The sequence below is a fragment of the Cucumis sativus genome, chromosome 6 (assembly GCF_000004075.3).
Source record: "Cucumis sativus cultivar 9930 chromosome 6, Cucumber_9930_V3, whole genome shotgun sequence".
NCBI lineage: Eukaryota > Viridiplantae > Streptophyta > Magnoliopsida > Cucurbitales > Cucurbitaceae > Cucumis > Cucumis sativus.
Window position 1 is genome coordinate 9,988,365 of NC_026660.2, and position 16,664 is coordinate 10,005,028.

At 32.5% G+C, this 16,664-nt stretch overlaps 2 protein-coding genes across 2 annotated transcripts; both read left to right on the forward strand.

Moving 5' to 3' along the window:
• The first annotated feature begins 717 nt into the window (after window positions 1-717).
• LOC101213845 (chlorophyll a-b binding protein of LHCII type 1-like) lies at window positions 718-1,762 on the forward strand. Its single transcript, XM_004145686.3, has one exon. The coding sequence runs from the start codon at window positions 782-784 to the stop codon at window positions 1,583-1,585; it is 804 nt and encodes a 267-aa protein (XP_004145734.1). The 5' UTR covers window positions 718-781; the 3' UTR covers window positions 1,586-1,762.
• Window positions 1,763-8,067: 6,305 nt separating this feature from the next.
• On the forward strand, window positions 8,068-13,449 carry LOC101214087 (probable receptor-like protein kinase At2g42960). Its single transcript, XM_004145687.3, has 8 exons — window positions 8,068-8,809; window positions 9,334-10,100; window positions 10,189-10,293; window positions 10,490-10,612; window positions 10,787-10,957; window positions 11,039-11,168; window positions 11,920-12,129; window positions 12,837-13,449. The coding sequence occupies exons 2-8, from the start codon at window positions 9,454-9,456 to the stop codon at window positions 12,957-12,959; spliced, it is 1,509 nt and encodes a 502-aa protein (XP_004145735.1). The 5' UTR covers window positions 8,068-8,809; window positions 9,334-9,453; the 3' UTR covers window positions 12,960-13,449.
• The last annotated feature ends 3,215 nt before the right edge of the window (window positions 13,450-16,664 follow it).

Genomic DNA, 16,664 nt, shown 5'->3' on the forward strand with positions numbered 1-16,664 from the left:
AAGGTATTTACGTTGTTCAATTACCTACTAATTACTATTATATCATTATTCAACAATGATTTTGAATTTTCCAAAGGGACATTTGTTGGATGTTGGATGTTGGATGTTGGACAGTTGATATCTCAAATAAGATCCATATTGCTAAATTGGTATCTTAAGGACGTGTTTGTATAATGACTTTAATTTGTTTGCATATCTTCCGTTATAATTCAACCCCTCTTGACCATTACTGAAAATTTCGGAAAAAAAACAGTGGAGTTGTAAAATTGGCGATTTAAGGCAGTGGAGTTGAATTAGTTGGTATAATTGTTGAAGAAGATGTGAAAAAGTATGATATTCTGAATTCGAAAGAGCATGTAACACCAAAACTAAGGGGTCAGCAATGAGTAGGGCAAAATCAAGGAAGTTGATCTATTTTTCTTATCCTTATCAAGAGTTGGCATATGATATCAAAGATAAAGAGTACGTGGAGGTCTAGCATTGGGCAAGACAGAAAGAGAGAAGCAAAATATGATAGAGTAGCCATAGGAAGTAGGAAGTGGAAGGAAGCAAATAACATACATTTGTAATTGTGGATGATAAACTGCCATATGGCAATTGAAAATAAACTAAATAAAAACAAAAATCTTGGGAGTGTTCATTTTAGCCAATGAGGAAACAGATAGAGATCTCATCAAGATAAGGACCCTATTCTCTTCTTCATCTATAAAACAAAAACAAATCAAACCCTCAACTCACTCATACAAACCAAAAACTACTCCAATTCTAACTAACAGATACGATGGCAGCTTCATCCATGGCTCTCTCCTCCCCTTCCTTCGCCGGCCAAGCCGTCAAATTATCCCCCACCGCCTCCGACCTCCTCGGCGAAGGCCGCATTACCATGAGAAAAACCGCCGGAAAGCCCAAGCCCGTTTCCTCCGGTAGCCCATGGTACGGCCCCGATCGTGTCAAATACCTTGGCCCATTCTCTGGAGAACCCCCATCCTATCTTACCGGAGAATTCCCCGGTGACTACGGTTGGGACACTGCCGGCCTCTCCGCCGACCCCGAAACCTTCGCCAAAAACCGTGAACTCGAAGTAATCCACTCGAGATGGGCCATGCTCGGAGCCTTAGGCTGCGTATTCCCGGAGCTCCTCTCCCGCAACGGAGTCAAATTCGGCGAGGCTGTGTGGTTCAAAGCTGGATCACAAATCTTCAGCGAAGGTGGGCTCGACTACTTGGGGAACCCAAGCTTGGTGCACGCACAGAGCATTCTAGCGATTTGGGCTTGTCAAGTAGTGCTCATGGGCGCAGTGGAAGGGTACAGAATTGCTGGGGGTCCGTTGGGTGAAATCACTGACCCGATTTACCCAGGTGGGAGCTTTGATCCATTGGGGCTGGCTGATGATCCAGAGGCATTCGCGGAATTGAAAGTGAAGGAGCTTAAGAATGGTAGATTGGCTATGTTCTCGATGTTCGGATTTTTCGTACAAGCAATTGTAACTGGGAAAGGGCCATTGGAGAATTTGGCTGATCACTTGGCTGACCCTGTTAACAACAATGCTTGGGCCTATGCTACTAACTTTGTACCTGGAAAGTGAGGTGTAAGTTGTTAGTGTAATTGTGTGTGTGTTCTCTTCATGTGCCCACGGATTCTTGTTTTTAATGCATCCTTTTATAATGTGTTTATTATTATAGTTTTATGTTTGTTAATGGAATTCTCAACTTTTTAATTGGGTGTGTGTTGTGAATGTTAACTAATCTTACATTTTTGTTGATTTTCTTGTTCCACCTTTTATCATCAACTGCATTTTCAGGAACAGTATAAATCCACCTTAGATTTTGTAGACTATTAAGTATTCTAAAACAAATCTATTTTATGTGATACATGTTTTAACATTTTAACTTCCATTCAAACATCATCACAATGAAATGATTCAGTAAATAAGGTTCAAATACTTTATTGGGTATGTGTGTTTGAAGAAACTAATAGTGAAATATATGGAAGACAATACATGAAGATCGTGGATTCTTGCGTTGTCCATTTTATTTTGGAAATGAATGAATACGCTTAACTCATTGTTTCTTGGGTTTTGATGTAAATATGTAGAGTACATGATTGAGTTTGAGAGAGCTTGAGTGGGAGTATCATAACTCACCAGATATGTTAAAATTAATTGGAGAAGGACAATAGTTTTGGAAGAAATGGTGAAAATAGGTGGTTCAAACTCGCTCACCACATAAACCTATAATTTTTTTACAAAGTATTGGAAGAATTCTCTCAAGAGCTACAACACTCCATAACTTCTTAATTGAACGTCTCATATAAGCTTTTTCCTCGAAAATTCATTCAAAGATGCCCTCGAAAATTTCTTTAAAGATGCAAACTTTTTTTCAAGACTTTAACTTCAAGAACATCAACTCTACTTATTCAAATCAAACATAACCATCTAACCAAGAGAAAATAAAAGAATCAAATACTAGAAATCGAACCACATTACATCAAAACAACACAAATACAACCAACACAAGTTCAACTTTAGAAATTAAATTTCTCTGAAAATCTCGTACCAACAAATATCATACATTTTCTTTTCATATTTTTAACAATACTAAATTTAATAAAATTTAGGGGTTTTTTCAAAAAAAATTATTTACACTACCACAGAACAAACCCAACAAAATTCATTACATTTAACTTTTATATGAAAGGTAAATATTTTGTCAAAATGTTCTATTTTTTTTTATAATTTTCTTAATATAATTTATTACTTATTTAAACATTTTTTTACATGTTAATAAATTATTATATGTAAATAAAGAATATTGCTTTCTTATATATATCATATTGACCAATTTTATATTTATAGATATAGCGGAGTAGCTAAAACTTTCTATTTTAGTATTTTATCATTTTGTTAATAAACTAATAGATTAAAAATCTAAAACCTTGTTTTTTTTTTAAATAACGAAAATTCAAATTTTATTGCGGAAAAAAATTATCAAAAATAGCAAATTTGACAAAATATTTATAACTAGCAAAATTTTCAAATTCTATCAATATTGTTATAATTTGTAAATATTTTAACTTATTTTACTATTTTTAAAAATATCTCTATTCCCAATCCTTCTAACTAAAATTTGTGAATAATTATTTTATATATATTCTTTAAAAATATCGAAACTCTTCCAATTGAGTAACAAAAATGTAGGAAACCACAGGTGTTAAAACTTTATACAAAAATGTTAAATTGATAGGAAAAAAAAATACTAGTTTTATGTACTGATTAACAATCTTACAATATCATAAAACATTGAAAACAAAGAGAAAAGAAGTGGAAAGGCCTTCTAATAATCAGTATCTAGGAAGTATTCTACCGATTTAAATACCAGCCATAAATATCTATAAATCTGAAATGTATTCACAAAGTACCATCATCTTTATGCTTGAAAACGTATCCTCCATTTGAAAGTCACTATTTTTAGTGCCTAGATGAACCTCGGCGGCCAACATTATTTCTGAATGTGGATCTCCTTCTGTGAGAGATGATGTTGTTTTGTTCCAGTCGCCGTTGCTTTTTACCTTTTGTGACAGTTTGTTTTTTCCGTCTCTTCTATTTTATGACACGATTGTTGTAGTAGATAGTTTTTATTGTGGTGACAAGAAGGAAAAAGTTCTAATAATAAAGCAAAAGTCGTGGAAAATGACGATTTGGTTGCCATCATTTCTGTGGTAAATATTGCTTGGATACTAGAGGTTGGGGGATTTATACTAGGGCAACTAGGCACATTTGTAAGGACAAGTCATGGTTCATTACATATGAGAAGTAAGATGGCAGTGATAAGTTGTACATGGATAATGTTTCAACTGCCTCTGTGGAAAGCAAAGGGAAAGATCCTACTAAAATCAACTTTTGGAAAGATACTTACTCTCTTAATGATGCGTCAGAAACTCTACTTAATAAAAGATGGGTTCAAGCTTGTATTTGAGTCAAATAAAATTATTCTAACCAAGGGGTATGTATGTGGTAGAAGACTATCTAAGGGATGTCATGCTCAAATTGAATGTACTTGCACAAATGCCATAGAATAATAATAATAATATCAACTCTTGTGCTTATATTGTCTATTATCAACTCTTGTGCTTATATTGTCTAGCTATGTGATGTTTGACATTCTAGATTGGAGCATTTAATTATCTATTTTCTTTAAATAAAATGGTAAGTTTATAACTATCGTTGAATTTAAAAATTAGTAATAGACAAAAATGTTAAGTTTGTGTTAAATCAAAGTTTACTCGAAAGTCATTTGTATATATGAAAAGAAGTAACATTAATGAGTTACTTTATTTAATCTTCAGTGATGATGTGACATGAAAAGTATTCCCACAAGTGGTGGTAAGAGAGACTTTGTCACATTCATTGATGATTGTAGTAAATATTGCTATTTATAACATACTAAAGATGAGACCTTTAATATTTCTAAGGCATATAGAAGTTGAAAATCAACTTGAGAAGAAAATAAAGATTCTTAGATCAAATAGAGGTAGTGAATATGAATAATCATTTCTATATGAATTTTGTGAAGCTAAAGGTATAATCCATCAAACTACATAACCTTATACACCACAATAAAATGGTGTTTTTGAAAGAAATAGCCAAATTTTAAAGGACATGGTTAATTGGATGTTAAATACTTCATGTTTACTTCACAATTTATGAGGGGAAGCTTTATTTGCTTACAACAAAGTTTATAGTAAATACAATTCCATATAAGAAAACTAATAAGTTGGGTTACAAAGTGTGGAATGGAAATCTGCCTTCAAAAGTGTGGGGTACTTGACAAAGGTACAAGTTCCTTTACAAAGAAGGGACCAAACATGGGCCTAGCTAAGACAATTGATTGTGTAGCTATAAACAATGTTGCTTGGTGATTAAATAAAAAATACATGATATTAATTATAATACCATATGAACACATTGAAGCTAGATTATTTGAGGATATATTTCCTTTAAGAAAGGAAGGACACACAATTATTGGTGCCAAAAGAACTAGTGAGGCTAGCTCTTCAAAAGGTCAAAAGATGTTCTGAAAACTAAGTTTGAATGTAGAAGAAACAAAAGAGCTAGGAAAGCTACTTCTTTTGGACTTGATTTCATAACTTACATGATAGAAGGTGAGTCTCAAACTTTTCAAGAAGCCTTATCATCTCCTGATGCACCTTATTGGAAGGAAGCTATCAATAGTGAGTTAGAATCTATTTTACATAACAATACCTGGTTATTGGTTGATTTGCCTCCACGAAGAAAATCAATTAGGAGTTAAATGGATTTTTAAGTAAAAGCTAAAGGTGAATGGCACTATTGATAAATAGAAAGCCCACTTATTAGTTAAAGGCTTTTGCCAAAAGGAAGGACTAGATTTCTTCGACACCTATTCTCCGAATTACATCTATAAAGGTGTTAATTGTAATAGCAAATTTACAAAATTTAAAAATACACCAAATGGATGTAAAAACTCATTTTTAAAAGGAGATTTAAATGAAGGAAATTTATATGAAACGACATGAAGGGCTTGTTGTTAAAGGACTTAAAAATAAAGTTTGTAAACCTGTTAAGCCTTTTTATGGGTTGAAACACGCACTAAAACAATTGTATGAAAAGTTTGATCACACTATGTTATTGAATGAGTTTAAGATAAATGGGTGTGATACATTTATCTACATGTTAAAACCATGGATCAAGAGTATATCATTGTTTACTTATATGTTGATGATATGTTAATAATGGACACAAATAGGAGTGTCAATGGTTCAACTAAGAGGATGTTGAAGAAAAACATGATGAAGGTGTGTCGTCTCTAGAACATTGTAAAGTTATTGATAGCTTAACGTACCTAATTAATTGTACAAGACCTGATATTCTCTTTTAAGTAGGAATGTTAGCAAGATACACCATCAATCCTATGCATAACCATTGTAATGTGTTAGTAAGAGTTTCTAAGGTACTTGAAGTACACTCTAGACTATAGATTACATTATATGAGGTATCCACATGCACCGAAAAAATTTAGTTAAGATAATCAAATTTAAAAAATGGATATAAATCTCGATTTCCAAATTTTCTCCATATTATGTAATTAAAAAAATTAGTTAAGATTTGGGAAGATAGAATGTAAGTAATATCTACCTAGATGCATCGGAAACCCAAAACAATCGATAAATTGAAAAAAAAAATCAATATTTTAGCGAAATCTCAATATCGGGATGGACATGTTTCAACAATTTTTAAAAAAGAGTGATAGTTTTATACGACAAAACTTAAACGACGTTATTTCTGACAATTCTCCCTCTATTTGTTTTAGTTTAATTTATGTGAGATGGAAAGAAAAAAGATGAAGTGGTTTTTTCAGAAAGTAAACATTGAGTAAAGTTGAAGGAAATTAGTTGCTATTTGCATTTTCAGGCAACTCAAAAACCAAAGTAAATCCATTTAATCAAAAATTAAATTTAAGTTCAAATGTAATTAGACATTGTAATTTGTAATTAGAAGATTTATTTGACCTTAAATTTGTTTTCTATAAAATAAAAAATAAATAAGTTTCAAGGAATGCGAAATGAAACCAAATTATCACAATCCCTTAACACCTAATTGTACCATTTTTCAAATTAAAAAAAAAAATCCAATACTCAAAATCTTCTAACGTTTAAAAATATCTCCATCTTTTTTTTTTTTTTTTGATTTAATTCCTATGCTTTAAATTTGTAATAATTTCGTCTTTAAATTTTAGCATGAAAAATATGGATGAACTTTGTGATATTTATCTTATCATCTATGGACATTTTGAAATGTTAATAGATGTCTTTAAAAACATATTTATGAACTAAAATTGATAAAATGTTTTTAGGGTGATTTGATGAATTTTTTTTATTGCAAGAAATAGGTTGTTACAAATTTAAAAATATAAAGTTAATTATCAAATACTAATATTTATGAACTAAATGAAAACAGATTTGGAGATATAAAAACTAAATTGTTATAAATTAGAGTTATGTCATTCAAATAATACTTTTAAACTACTCTCAATTCTCATGGATTGAAGTATGCTTTCTTTCAAAACTTTAATGAATTATCATAAACAACTAAAATCTATTTGATACACGTTTTTAAAAGTACATAATAACTGAATTGATTGGGTTTGTATTATTAACTTTGAATTATTAAAAAAGTAAAATAGGTTTAGAAGTTAAGAGCAGAAGAAGGAAATGTAATATACAAAGTTTGATGGTTAATTTGGTAAGAGTTCCAAGATGAAAATTGTTTAAAAGGAAAGAAGTTAGTTTAGAGAGAGTGCAGTGATAGTGTTGGGAGAGTCGGCATGTCGATTACTCATCATGCGGCAGTCTGATTGAAACGATATGTGGTAATTACATAGTTATTATTATGAATATGAATATGAATATGAATATGAATATGAATATGAATGATATTGAATTGAGAAGAAAAGAAGAATTGAGTTGGGGAAAAGGTTGAGTCCATTCCAATTCTCACGCCGGCTTTTCTCTTTAATTGCCGCTATAATTGATGGATTGTTCAATGTTTTTTCCTTTTCTACTTTGAAAATTTCTAAACAAACAATAAATGCAAAAAGAAGAAAAAAAGAAAAATCAATTCCAAATTCCAAAACCAGTTGAGTTGACCCAATTGTCTCCTTAATTTTATTCACATCTAATAAAAAATTAAAACTTTTCTAAAGAATCAATCATCAAATTCTGGGTTTTTCTCCCCTTTTTCAAACATAATAAGAAAAATGAAAAATTTTGATATTGATTGTTTGTTTCGTTGGTGATGACTGAGAAGAAGCCGTATTAATCTACACTCTTTGCCTTTTACTTTCACCGTTTTTTTGGTTATGCCTTTTCCTTTTGCTCCAAATGATTACAAGCCAGTTGTCGAATTAATACCATTAACGATCAAGATCATTCCCATCCCCCCTTCTCTTAACGGTGTTAGATGCGTCTCCCCATTTTGCTTTTTCACCAAAAATCCGATTCGACCCGGCTTAAAGCCTTTGAATTTGGAGTTTTGGGACTTGGGATTGAATTGGATTGGGAATTCAATATTTGGGTTTGATTAGTTTTTGACTCTTTTTCACAACTTTACCTTCTTCTTCTTCTTCTTCTCTTCTCTTCTTCTTCTTCTTCTCTTCTCTTCTTCTTCCTCTTTTGTGTGTTGTTTTATTTTTCTGGTATTTATGTTATGAATGTCCTATTCTTGTTCGTTTCTTTTTTGCGTTTCCTTTACTGTTTTTCCTTTCTGTGGTTTCCTCCATTGCAAACCAAGCTTCCTTTCCAGCTTGCAGAGAGGTCCCTTTGTACTTGACGCTTTGCCTTACAATACCCACCAACCATTTTCATCCACCTTTTCTTTTCTGACCCTTTAAATCCTCTCCAATTATCTTATTCAATTCTCTCTCTTTCTCTCTCTCTCTCTCTCTCTTTCCCTTCTTCCCTTCTTAGTTCTTCAACCCCTTTCCTCTTTCTAAGGATTAGATTTTTGTTTTTGTCTGTGCTCTTCTCCTCTTCTATTTTATCATTCTCAGAATTTCTCTTTGGCCCACTATCCCTACTTGTTAATTACTCCTTTACTATTATATCTTTTTGGGGCTTTGGATTTGTTGGGGTTTGAGTTTATTTCAGACAACATTTTGGCCTATCCCTCCATGCCTTTTGGGTCTCCATTGGCTAAACACGATTCGCTTTGTTTCCCTTTCTGGGTTCCTGGAGGAAGGGGCAAATCTGGGTCTATCTTTGATCACTACATGAGGTAAATCCCTTGTTCTTTAAATCACTGTCTGTTACACGAATTACATTGCTCTTGTCTCTTGTTTGGATCGAGGAATTGTGTTTTTTTGTGGTATTTTCTTCTTTTGTCTAGACCTGAAATTTGAACTTCATAATTGGTTGTGCGAGAAATTAGGTTTCGGAAATGTTTCTTGGGATTTTGTATGGAAGGCTTTTGCTATGGTTCAACTTCAATAGTCTATCCAGATGGATAAGAATTGATGATATAAAACTGTGTTCAATGAAAAGAACTCAATATTGATTTCGGCTCAGCTCAGTTGAAGTATTTGTAGTGGTGTTTATAAAGATCTCAGTGAGACATGGGGCATTGTGATGGTTGTTGTTGCTTCACCTTGGAGTTCTTGGTCAAAGAACTTCTTTACTCTTCACTTCCTTTATAATAATCCCTGAGTTGGTGTATATCTTCTGTAATCTTGTTCTTATCAATGCAACTGCTTGTTCTAATTAAAAAAGATTACTGATGTTTGGTTGATTCTCTATTTCTAGGTCCTTAATCCTTATATCATACATGAATTTCCAGATGGGAATGTGTTGAAAATTAAGAGGTTGAACTTGAAGTTTCCTGTGGCTTGGAAATTTGGAACTTTAGTATACAGTGGATCAGATATGGCGTCTGGGAGTTCATTGAATGATCATTTATCCAAGAAGACTTCATTTTGGGGATTGTCATTATGGGTTTTGATCTGCATTTGCATTGGTGCATTTATAATTTTGATTCTTGGTTTGTTATCTATGTGGATCCTGTTTAGAAAAAAATCTAAAAGATCTATGGACAAATTCCCTAATTTTATAAAAGATATCAGGATAGATCAGGTTGGGATTCAAACTCCCAATGACCACCCTGAACATAGACTTCTTTCAGTTGATGTCAAAAGAAATGATGAAAATTCAGAAGTAAGGGCTGTAACAAAATCAAGTGAACCTGATAACAATAGCCAATGCAGCTCCACTTACCAACATGAAAAAGCTGGCAATTCACAATCTGGGGAAGAAGGAAGCTCTGGAAATGCTCGTAAGCAGGCTTCAAGGTCGTATGGAGGATTTGGAGGAGTTGTGCCACCGTCTCCTCTTGTTGGCTTGCCAGAAATTTCACATCTTGGGTGGGGCCACTGGTTCACTCTCAGGGATCTAGAGCTTGCAACTAATCGTTTTTCCACTGAAAATATTCTTGGAGAGGGAGGATATGGGGTTGTGTATAAGGGCAGACTCATTAATGGCACTGAGGTTGCAGTGAAAAAACTTCTCAATAATCTGTAAGGATTTACTGTTCAAAGAACAACATTGTTCTTTCCTAATATGGTACTTTTGGAAAATTTGCTTATTGACTTGAAATGCATTTAGGGGTCAGGCAGAGAAAGAATTTAGAGTTGAAGTGGAAGCTATTGGCCACGTTCGGCATAAGAATCTTGTCCGACTGCTGGGCTATTGCATAGAAGGAGTTCATAGGTATTACAGAATTCATCATCATCTATTATTAGTCTTCATTAAAAAAATACCAGAACCCTTTTTGGGGTTGTTAAGATATATATACATGTTTTTCATGAGTCGTATTTTACCGTTCCATTTCTCTATGTTTTCTGAAATTTGCTTATTGCTCTGAAAGCTATTAGAACAGTTGACTTTACCCGTTTTCTTCGTGTAGGATGCTAGTATATGAATATGTGAACAATGGAAATCTAGAACAGTGGCTACATGGAGCCATGTGCCAACACGGCACACTTACTTGGGAGGCTCGCATGAAGGTGCTTCTTGGCACTGCTAAAGCGTAAGTCTTCAAAATATAGCCTGCCAATTGCAAGGATAGTTCTTATAGTAGTAATATGTTTTTTAATTGATTTATTCTCAAGTGCTGTGTTTGGTGCATTAGCAACTAACATACATAAGACAAGAGGACTATAGGCAGGTTTAACATAGATTCATGTATATTAACCTTATGCAGGCTTGCGTATTTACATGAAGCAATCGAGCCAAAAGTTGTTCACAGAGACATAAAATCAAGCAACATTTTGATTGATGATGAGTTCAATGCCAAAGTTTCTGATTTTGGATTGGCCAAACTCTTGGGCTCGGGAGAGAGTCACATCACAACTAGAGTTATGGGAACATTTGGGTAAAATGGAGCTCATTTCATTGAGATTTTACCATCCCTTACTAGGAGCCGTAGTATAAATTTATCTTTTACAAATTTCAGGTATGTGGCGCCAGAATATGCAAATACAGGCTTGTTGAATGAAAAGAGTGACATTTATAGCTTCGGTGTTCTCTTGCTAGAAGCAATTACAGGGAGGGATCCTGTGGATTATGCACGTCCTTCTAATGAGGTATCTATTATTTTTAGACCCCTTTTTTTACTCTACCCTAACTTGATGGTTGTGCATGTCAATATCTTGGTAACCTGCCGGAATTCCTATTTTACATCTTTGAATGCGGTTATTTTGCTGATTCCTTGCTAAGAAGCACGGACATGGATATGAAACACAGTCAAGACACGACACAGACTTAGTGACACACCATTTTTTTAAAATCTAGGACACGGCAAGGACACGTTTACTAAAAAATTCATTTTAAAAAAATATATGCCATCTTTATAGTAAAAAAAACTCATAGTAAATGCATTGATGCATTTATATTCTTAGAAGACTTAGCTTGGTGTATTCTACACTCAAAAGTTATAATTATTGTCATATACGTGTCTTTTTAGTCTACTTAAAGAGTGTTCTATGTAAGTCCAATGCCATTTGTTGCACCAACAAGTATCCGATAGGTGTCCACCAAGTGTCGGATTGTCCAAGTGTCTGATAGACACATGTTCGACACAGACACACTATCCAAAGTAAAGTGTCCATGCATCTTAGATTCCTTGGAGAGATTTATCTTGTACTACCAGATGCTTTCTTTGTACTCGCCTGTATCTGTTTCACAATCCCATATCCTTACTGTTCAATCAATCTTCATTTCTTAAGGAAATAGCTTCTGGCGATATTTTTAGCTACTGCACGCATTTCATAAAGTATTCTAGTTATTAGTTATATTGATTGCTTGTTGAAACCCTGTGAATTGCGTTTTTGTCAGGTTAATCTGGTTGAGTGGCTAAAGATGATGGTAGCAACAAGGAGAGCAGAGGAAGTTGTGGACATGAACCTAGAGATCAAGCCAACTACTCGTGCTTTAAAACGTGCCCTTCTTGTTGCTCTTAGGTGTATTGATCCTGAATCAATCAAGAGACCCAAAATGAGTCATGTTGTAAGAATGCTTGAAGCCGATGAATTTCCACTCCACGAGGTATGAAAATCATTATCTTGTTCTGTGATTGCATCATTGGTTGTTGTCCCTTTGTCATTTGTCTAAACTTCAAAGCATTTCACTCATTTGTTGGCTGGCTCTACAATAATGATTTTCTTTAAAATAACATGCTTCCGATCTAGCTAGGTGCCACTTGTTCAGTTTTACTAAAAGCAAAAAGTCTTGTCTAATGCATTGGGTACAATATGATTCAAGTTTCTCTGATTTCACCATGTGAGAAATTTGTAGTTTTAACTCCTTTTCCAAAACCTCATGACAATTTCTGTTTCCTTATCATTTAAAGAGAATATTATAGGACAATGGCTATTAAATTTTTGTGCAACTGCATTCAAGTCTCTACTGTGACCACATTTTTGGACACTTCTGCTGGAACTTGTTAGATGTATATACTTTATTGTGGTCCTATGTTGGCATAGTTGTGTTGGCAGCTACGTCGTCAAGCTTTCTTTATTACACAGTCAAAACACTTGACGATGTGTGTTCTGCTACAGAACCTGAGTCATTCGAGTCTCCATCAATCCATTATTATGTTACTAAAACATCTCAAGATGTTTCATTTCTTCACCATGCAAAACTCCATCCTAAACAAATCATGGTTCAGAAACCAATTTGATTTAGCAGTGAAGTGTTCGCTAATGGTTCAAAGATACAGTGGGAAAGTTCATCTTTTACATACTACTTTGCAGGATAGGAGGAGCCGAAAAAGCCGATCAATAAGCTTGGAGATTGAGTCAATGAAAGAAATATCAGGTTCAGACCAGACGGGTGGGCCGTCCGAGAGCCATAAATCAGAGACAAGCCATGAATAGAACTGACAAAAGCATGAGCATAGTAAATTATTGCACCTCCCATGTTCATGTCTATAAAAAAAAAAGTTGTTTTTCTAGAGAGAAGTTTGAATTGATGGTGGTCTAGCATCTGCTGTTTGCTCATTTCAGGAGTACTCTTAGAGTTCATGAAATAGTGATGAAAAGGAGAGAGGTCCAACAAAAGAGCCATTTTCATTTTCCTCACACAAGAACTAAAGGTCTGAGAGAGGCAGAGAGATTTAGAGAGAATGGGAGAGAGATTGTACAGGCTTGTCTGAAGGACCACCGGACATGGCTGAGCTGGTTTGGCTTTAATTTACATCATTGTAATTTCGTCTCTTGTTTTTCAACCTTTTTTTTCTCCTTTTTGAGCGTCTCTTTGATTGCTGCTGTTCTGTGCATGGCGACCATAATTCAAATCCTATTTATTTCTTTTCTTTTTCACCAATAGAGAATGAGTTTCTGGTTGGTTCTGCATTGACCATTCCCATGCTTTTGGCTATCATTACACTTTCCTCGTTTCTCATCTTTCTACAATATCGATTGAAGGGTCTTAAATTTGTATTTATGTTACTATTTTGATCCTAGAATTTAGAGGAGTGTGTTCTACGAACTCTTTTAACTCTCCTAGTGTCTTTTGATCTATAAATATAACATTCTTTTTGGTAATAGTTTGCTCATTCTCTGTTGGTTGAGATAGCTAAATTTGTTAGTGAATTAAGTAAATCTCTATGATCAAGGCACGTTTTATATTTTCTTTGTTTGTCGATGATTTTGACTTGCTCCCTGTTGCAGCAAAAGCATTAATAATATGTTCATTGGTATGAGGTAATCGCTTTCAAAGAAGAGGAAAACTTGATGTTGTGAAATGGAGAAATTGATGGGTAAAGAGTGAAAAAAATAAAGTAAAAATCATGTGAATTTCTAGTACTACCAGAGGGTGATGATGATGATGATAATAAATGATGAAAAGGAATGGAGGTTGGTTTTGTTTGATTGATTGATTAGTGAAAGTGAAGTCATCTCTTAGTGAAGTAATGTTGTGAAGTTAAAGCAAGAAAAGAAAAAAATAGTTATAAACTGTGTTTGCATTATATTTGCCATTGGTCAGAGGCAACCTCAATTTTCAAAGTTTTGTTGTTTGGCAAATCAATTAATGTCCATCATTACTTTCATTTTCATCCTTTCTCTTCCTTTCCCTTTTTCCTCCATCTCTCAGTTTTCATGTTTCTTCTTGCATTTATTACTATTTTTCTTCTTCTTTTTAGATTAAATTGATAGTGTATTTTGAATTAATTTCTTGAAAAATAATGCTTTTTGAATAAAAATTCATTTTTCTCAAGGTTTGCGAAAATTCTAAAATACATTTTTTTTTGTTTTATGAAGATCGTTAGTTTTTGTTTACAAAAAAAGTTAATAATAATAATTTATTGGTCTTTCATTTCATACCTCCCTTCCACTTATTTTTCTTCTCTTTGATACTCTCTTCTACTTTCCTTCTTTCTTTATTTAATATCTAAAATCAACAAAAGAAAGGAAAATAATTGGAGTATGTAGGGATCTTACAGACTTACAATGTTTCAACCATATTTATATTTATATTAGAGACTGAATATGAATATACGTTCCAATTTCAACACAAAATAAACCAACACCATATATTTTGCATTAGATTTTTCCCTTAAGCCATCAATTTCTCTTTTCGGCCTAACTTGAATAAACTCATTTTGGTCCCAAGTCTTTAAAAAATAGGATTAATTAATTTCATACATTTATTTAAATAATTATGACATTTTATATTAAAAGAATTTTTTCTAAAAGTAATACCCTCTTAAAAAAAAATCTAATTTAAATTATCGGTTGAAAATCAAACCAAAAAAAATTTTAAATGACTTTTTAACCTATTTTTAAAAACTCAAGAACTTAAAAAGTAACAATTAAAAAAAGTAAAAATCAAGTGAGGTATTCTTATAAAGATGAGGATAAAAAATGTTTATTTCTTAAATCTCACGGATCAAATGCACATCTTTCAAAACTTTGGAGATTAAAAAGAGGTTTTTTTTTTTTCTTTTAAGATATTAATAGGAGTTAGGGAACCAGTTCATAGTTGTGAACACATATAGATGTTAATTAATCTCAGCACCCTTTAGAAATAACTTGTTTTTACCCTTTAAATGTTTTAATAAAAATTTTAAATATAAAAATAGCTTCTTTTTTTGTTTGCTAAATTACATAAAAAATTCCTAAATTTTGTACTCTATATAAAAAATATTATTGTACTTTGAAAAGTTTTAAAATATTCTTAAGAACTACCCTTTAGTTTTGGATGGGAATCAATGTCTGTGTTAAAAAAACACTTTTACTTTTATCTTTTATCTCTCTCTCCTCTTCTTTTAATCTAATTATCCCTTTTGTTAATGGTTCCACCTTTGTTTATCTCAAAACAAATAAGTAAAGCTGCCTACTTAGTTTAGGGTGTATATAAGCTATTCCAAGAAAAAAACGTGAATAATGAAAATACCAAAGACGTAAGGAGAACATTCGAAACTCGTAATTGCATTGAAATGAAATGTGTAATGTAACAAAAGTTCATATTTAGATTGTCCATTTTGTGCTTGAATTGTTATTAAAAAATTCATTCTATTTCAACATCTTTCAATTAAATTATATTTTCAATCGTTTTCATGTTTTACGAACACATTTTTGTTCCGCTCTCAATTGGGCATGCATTCCAACACCTATTTGGTTACAGTAATTTTGATTACATTACAATATGTTGATAACGTAGAGTTATTTTCAAGAATGTATTGAAAATTTATGATTGTGTTAAAAGATTTTTTAAAAAGAAAAATTATGATATTTTTGAAGAGTTGAGAAGCAGTTTATACACAAATTAGAAAGTCCCATAATATCATTATGATAATTTAACCCTTTTATTTCAATGATTGTTAGTCCCCTACACTTGTAAGCATAATGGAAAAAGGAATAAGAAAACAAATTGAAAAATAGAGAAATATTGGGTATCACAAACATGTGGAGATTCTAATTGACACAAATCATCATATAAATCCCAACTCCACCACTCACCACTTTCAATTTCAACCCTCTCTCCATTATTTTCTATACTAATTTCACTTTATTTTTCAATTAATCCCCATTTAATTTATTTTCTTTACCCTGTTTCTATTGTTTCTTTTAAGTAATACAACCATTATACTATAATCTTCTATTGATACACAAAAAGAAAAGAACATACAGGGTCGACTTAATCTAACTTAACCTTTTTATTTGAAAAAAAAGTTTAAATATAAAAACAAAAACTTGATAAACTAATGAAAACTGAGCATTACAAGGTAATCTTCCCACTTCTAATAAAACCCTGATACTAATAGTGGGCATGATTGTAGATAATATTTAAAATCTTCTCACCCCCTAGTTAATATATTTTAAATAAATTAGAAACAAAAATTCCAAATCATTGCTTAATCTTTTTCCCTATTGCACCTACACTATATATATGTACATTATCCACATAGTTAGATGCAATTTGAAATGTAGGCTTATCTAAATAACTATTTGATATCTTTTCATTTTTTTATTTATAAATTATTTATTCTCTACGTTATCAACATAAAACTCCATCATCCATATTATTTATTTAATTAACTACATATCCTTCATCCATCAAAACTATAAAAAAAAAAA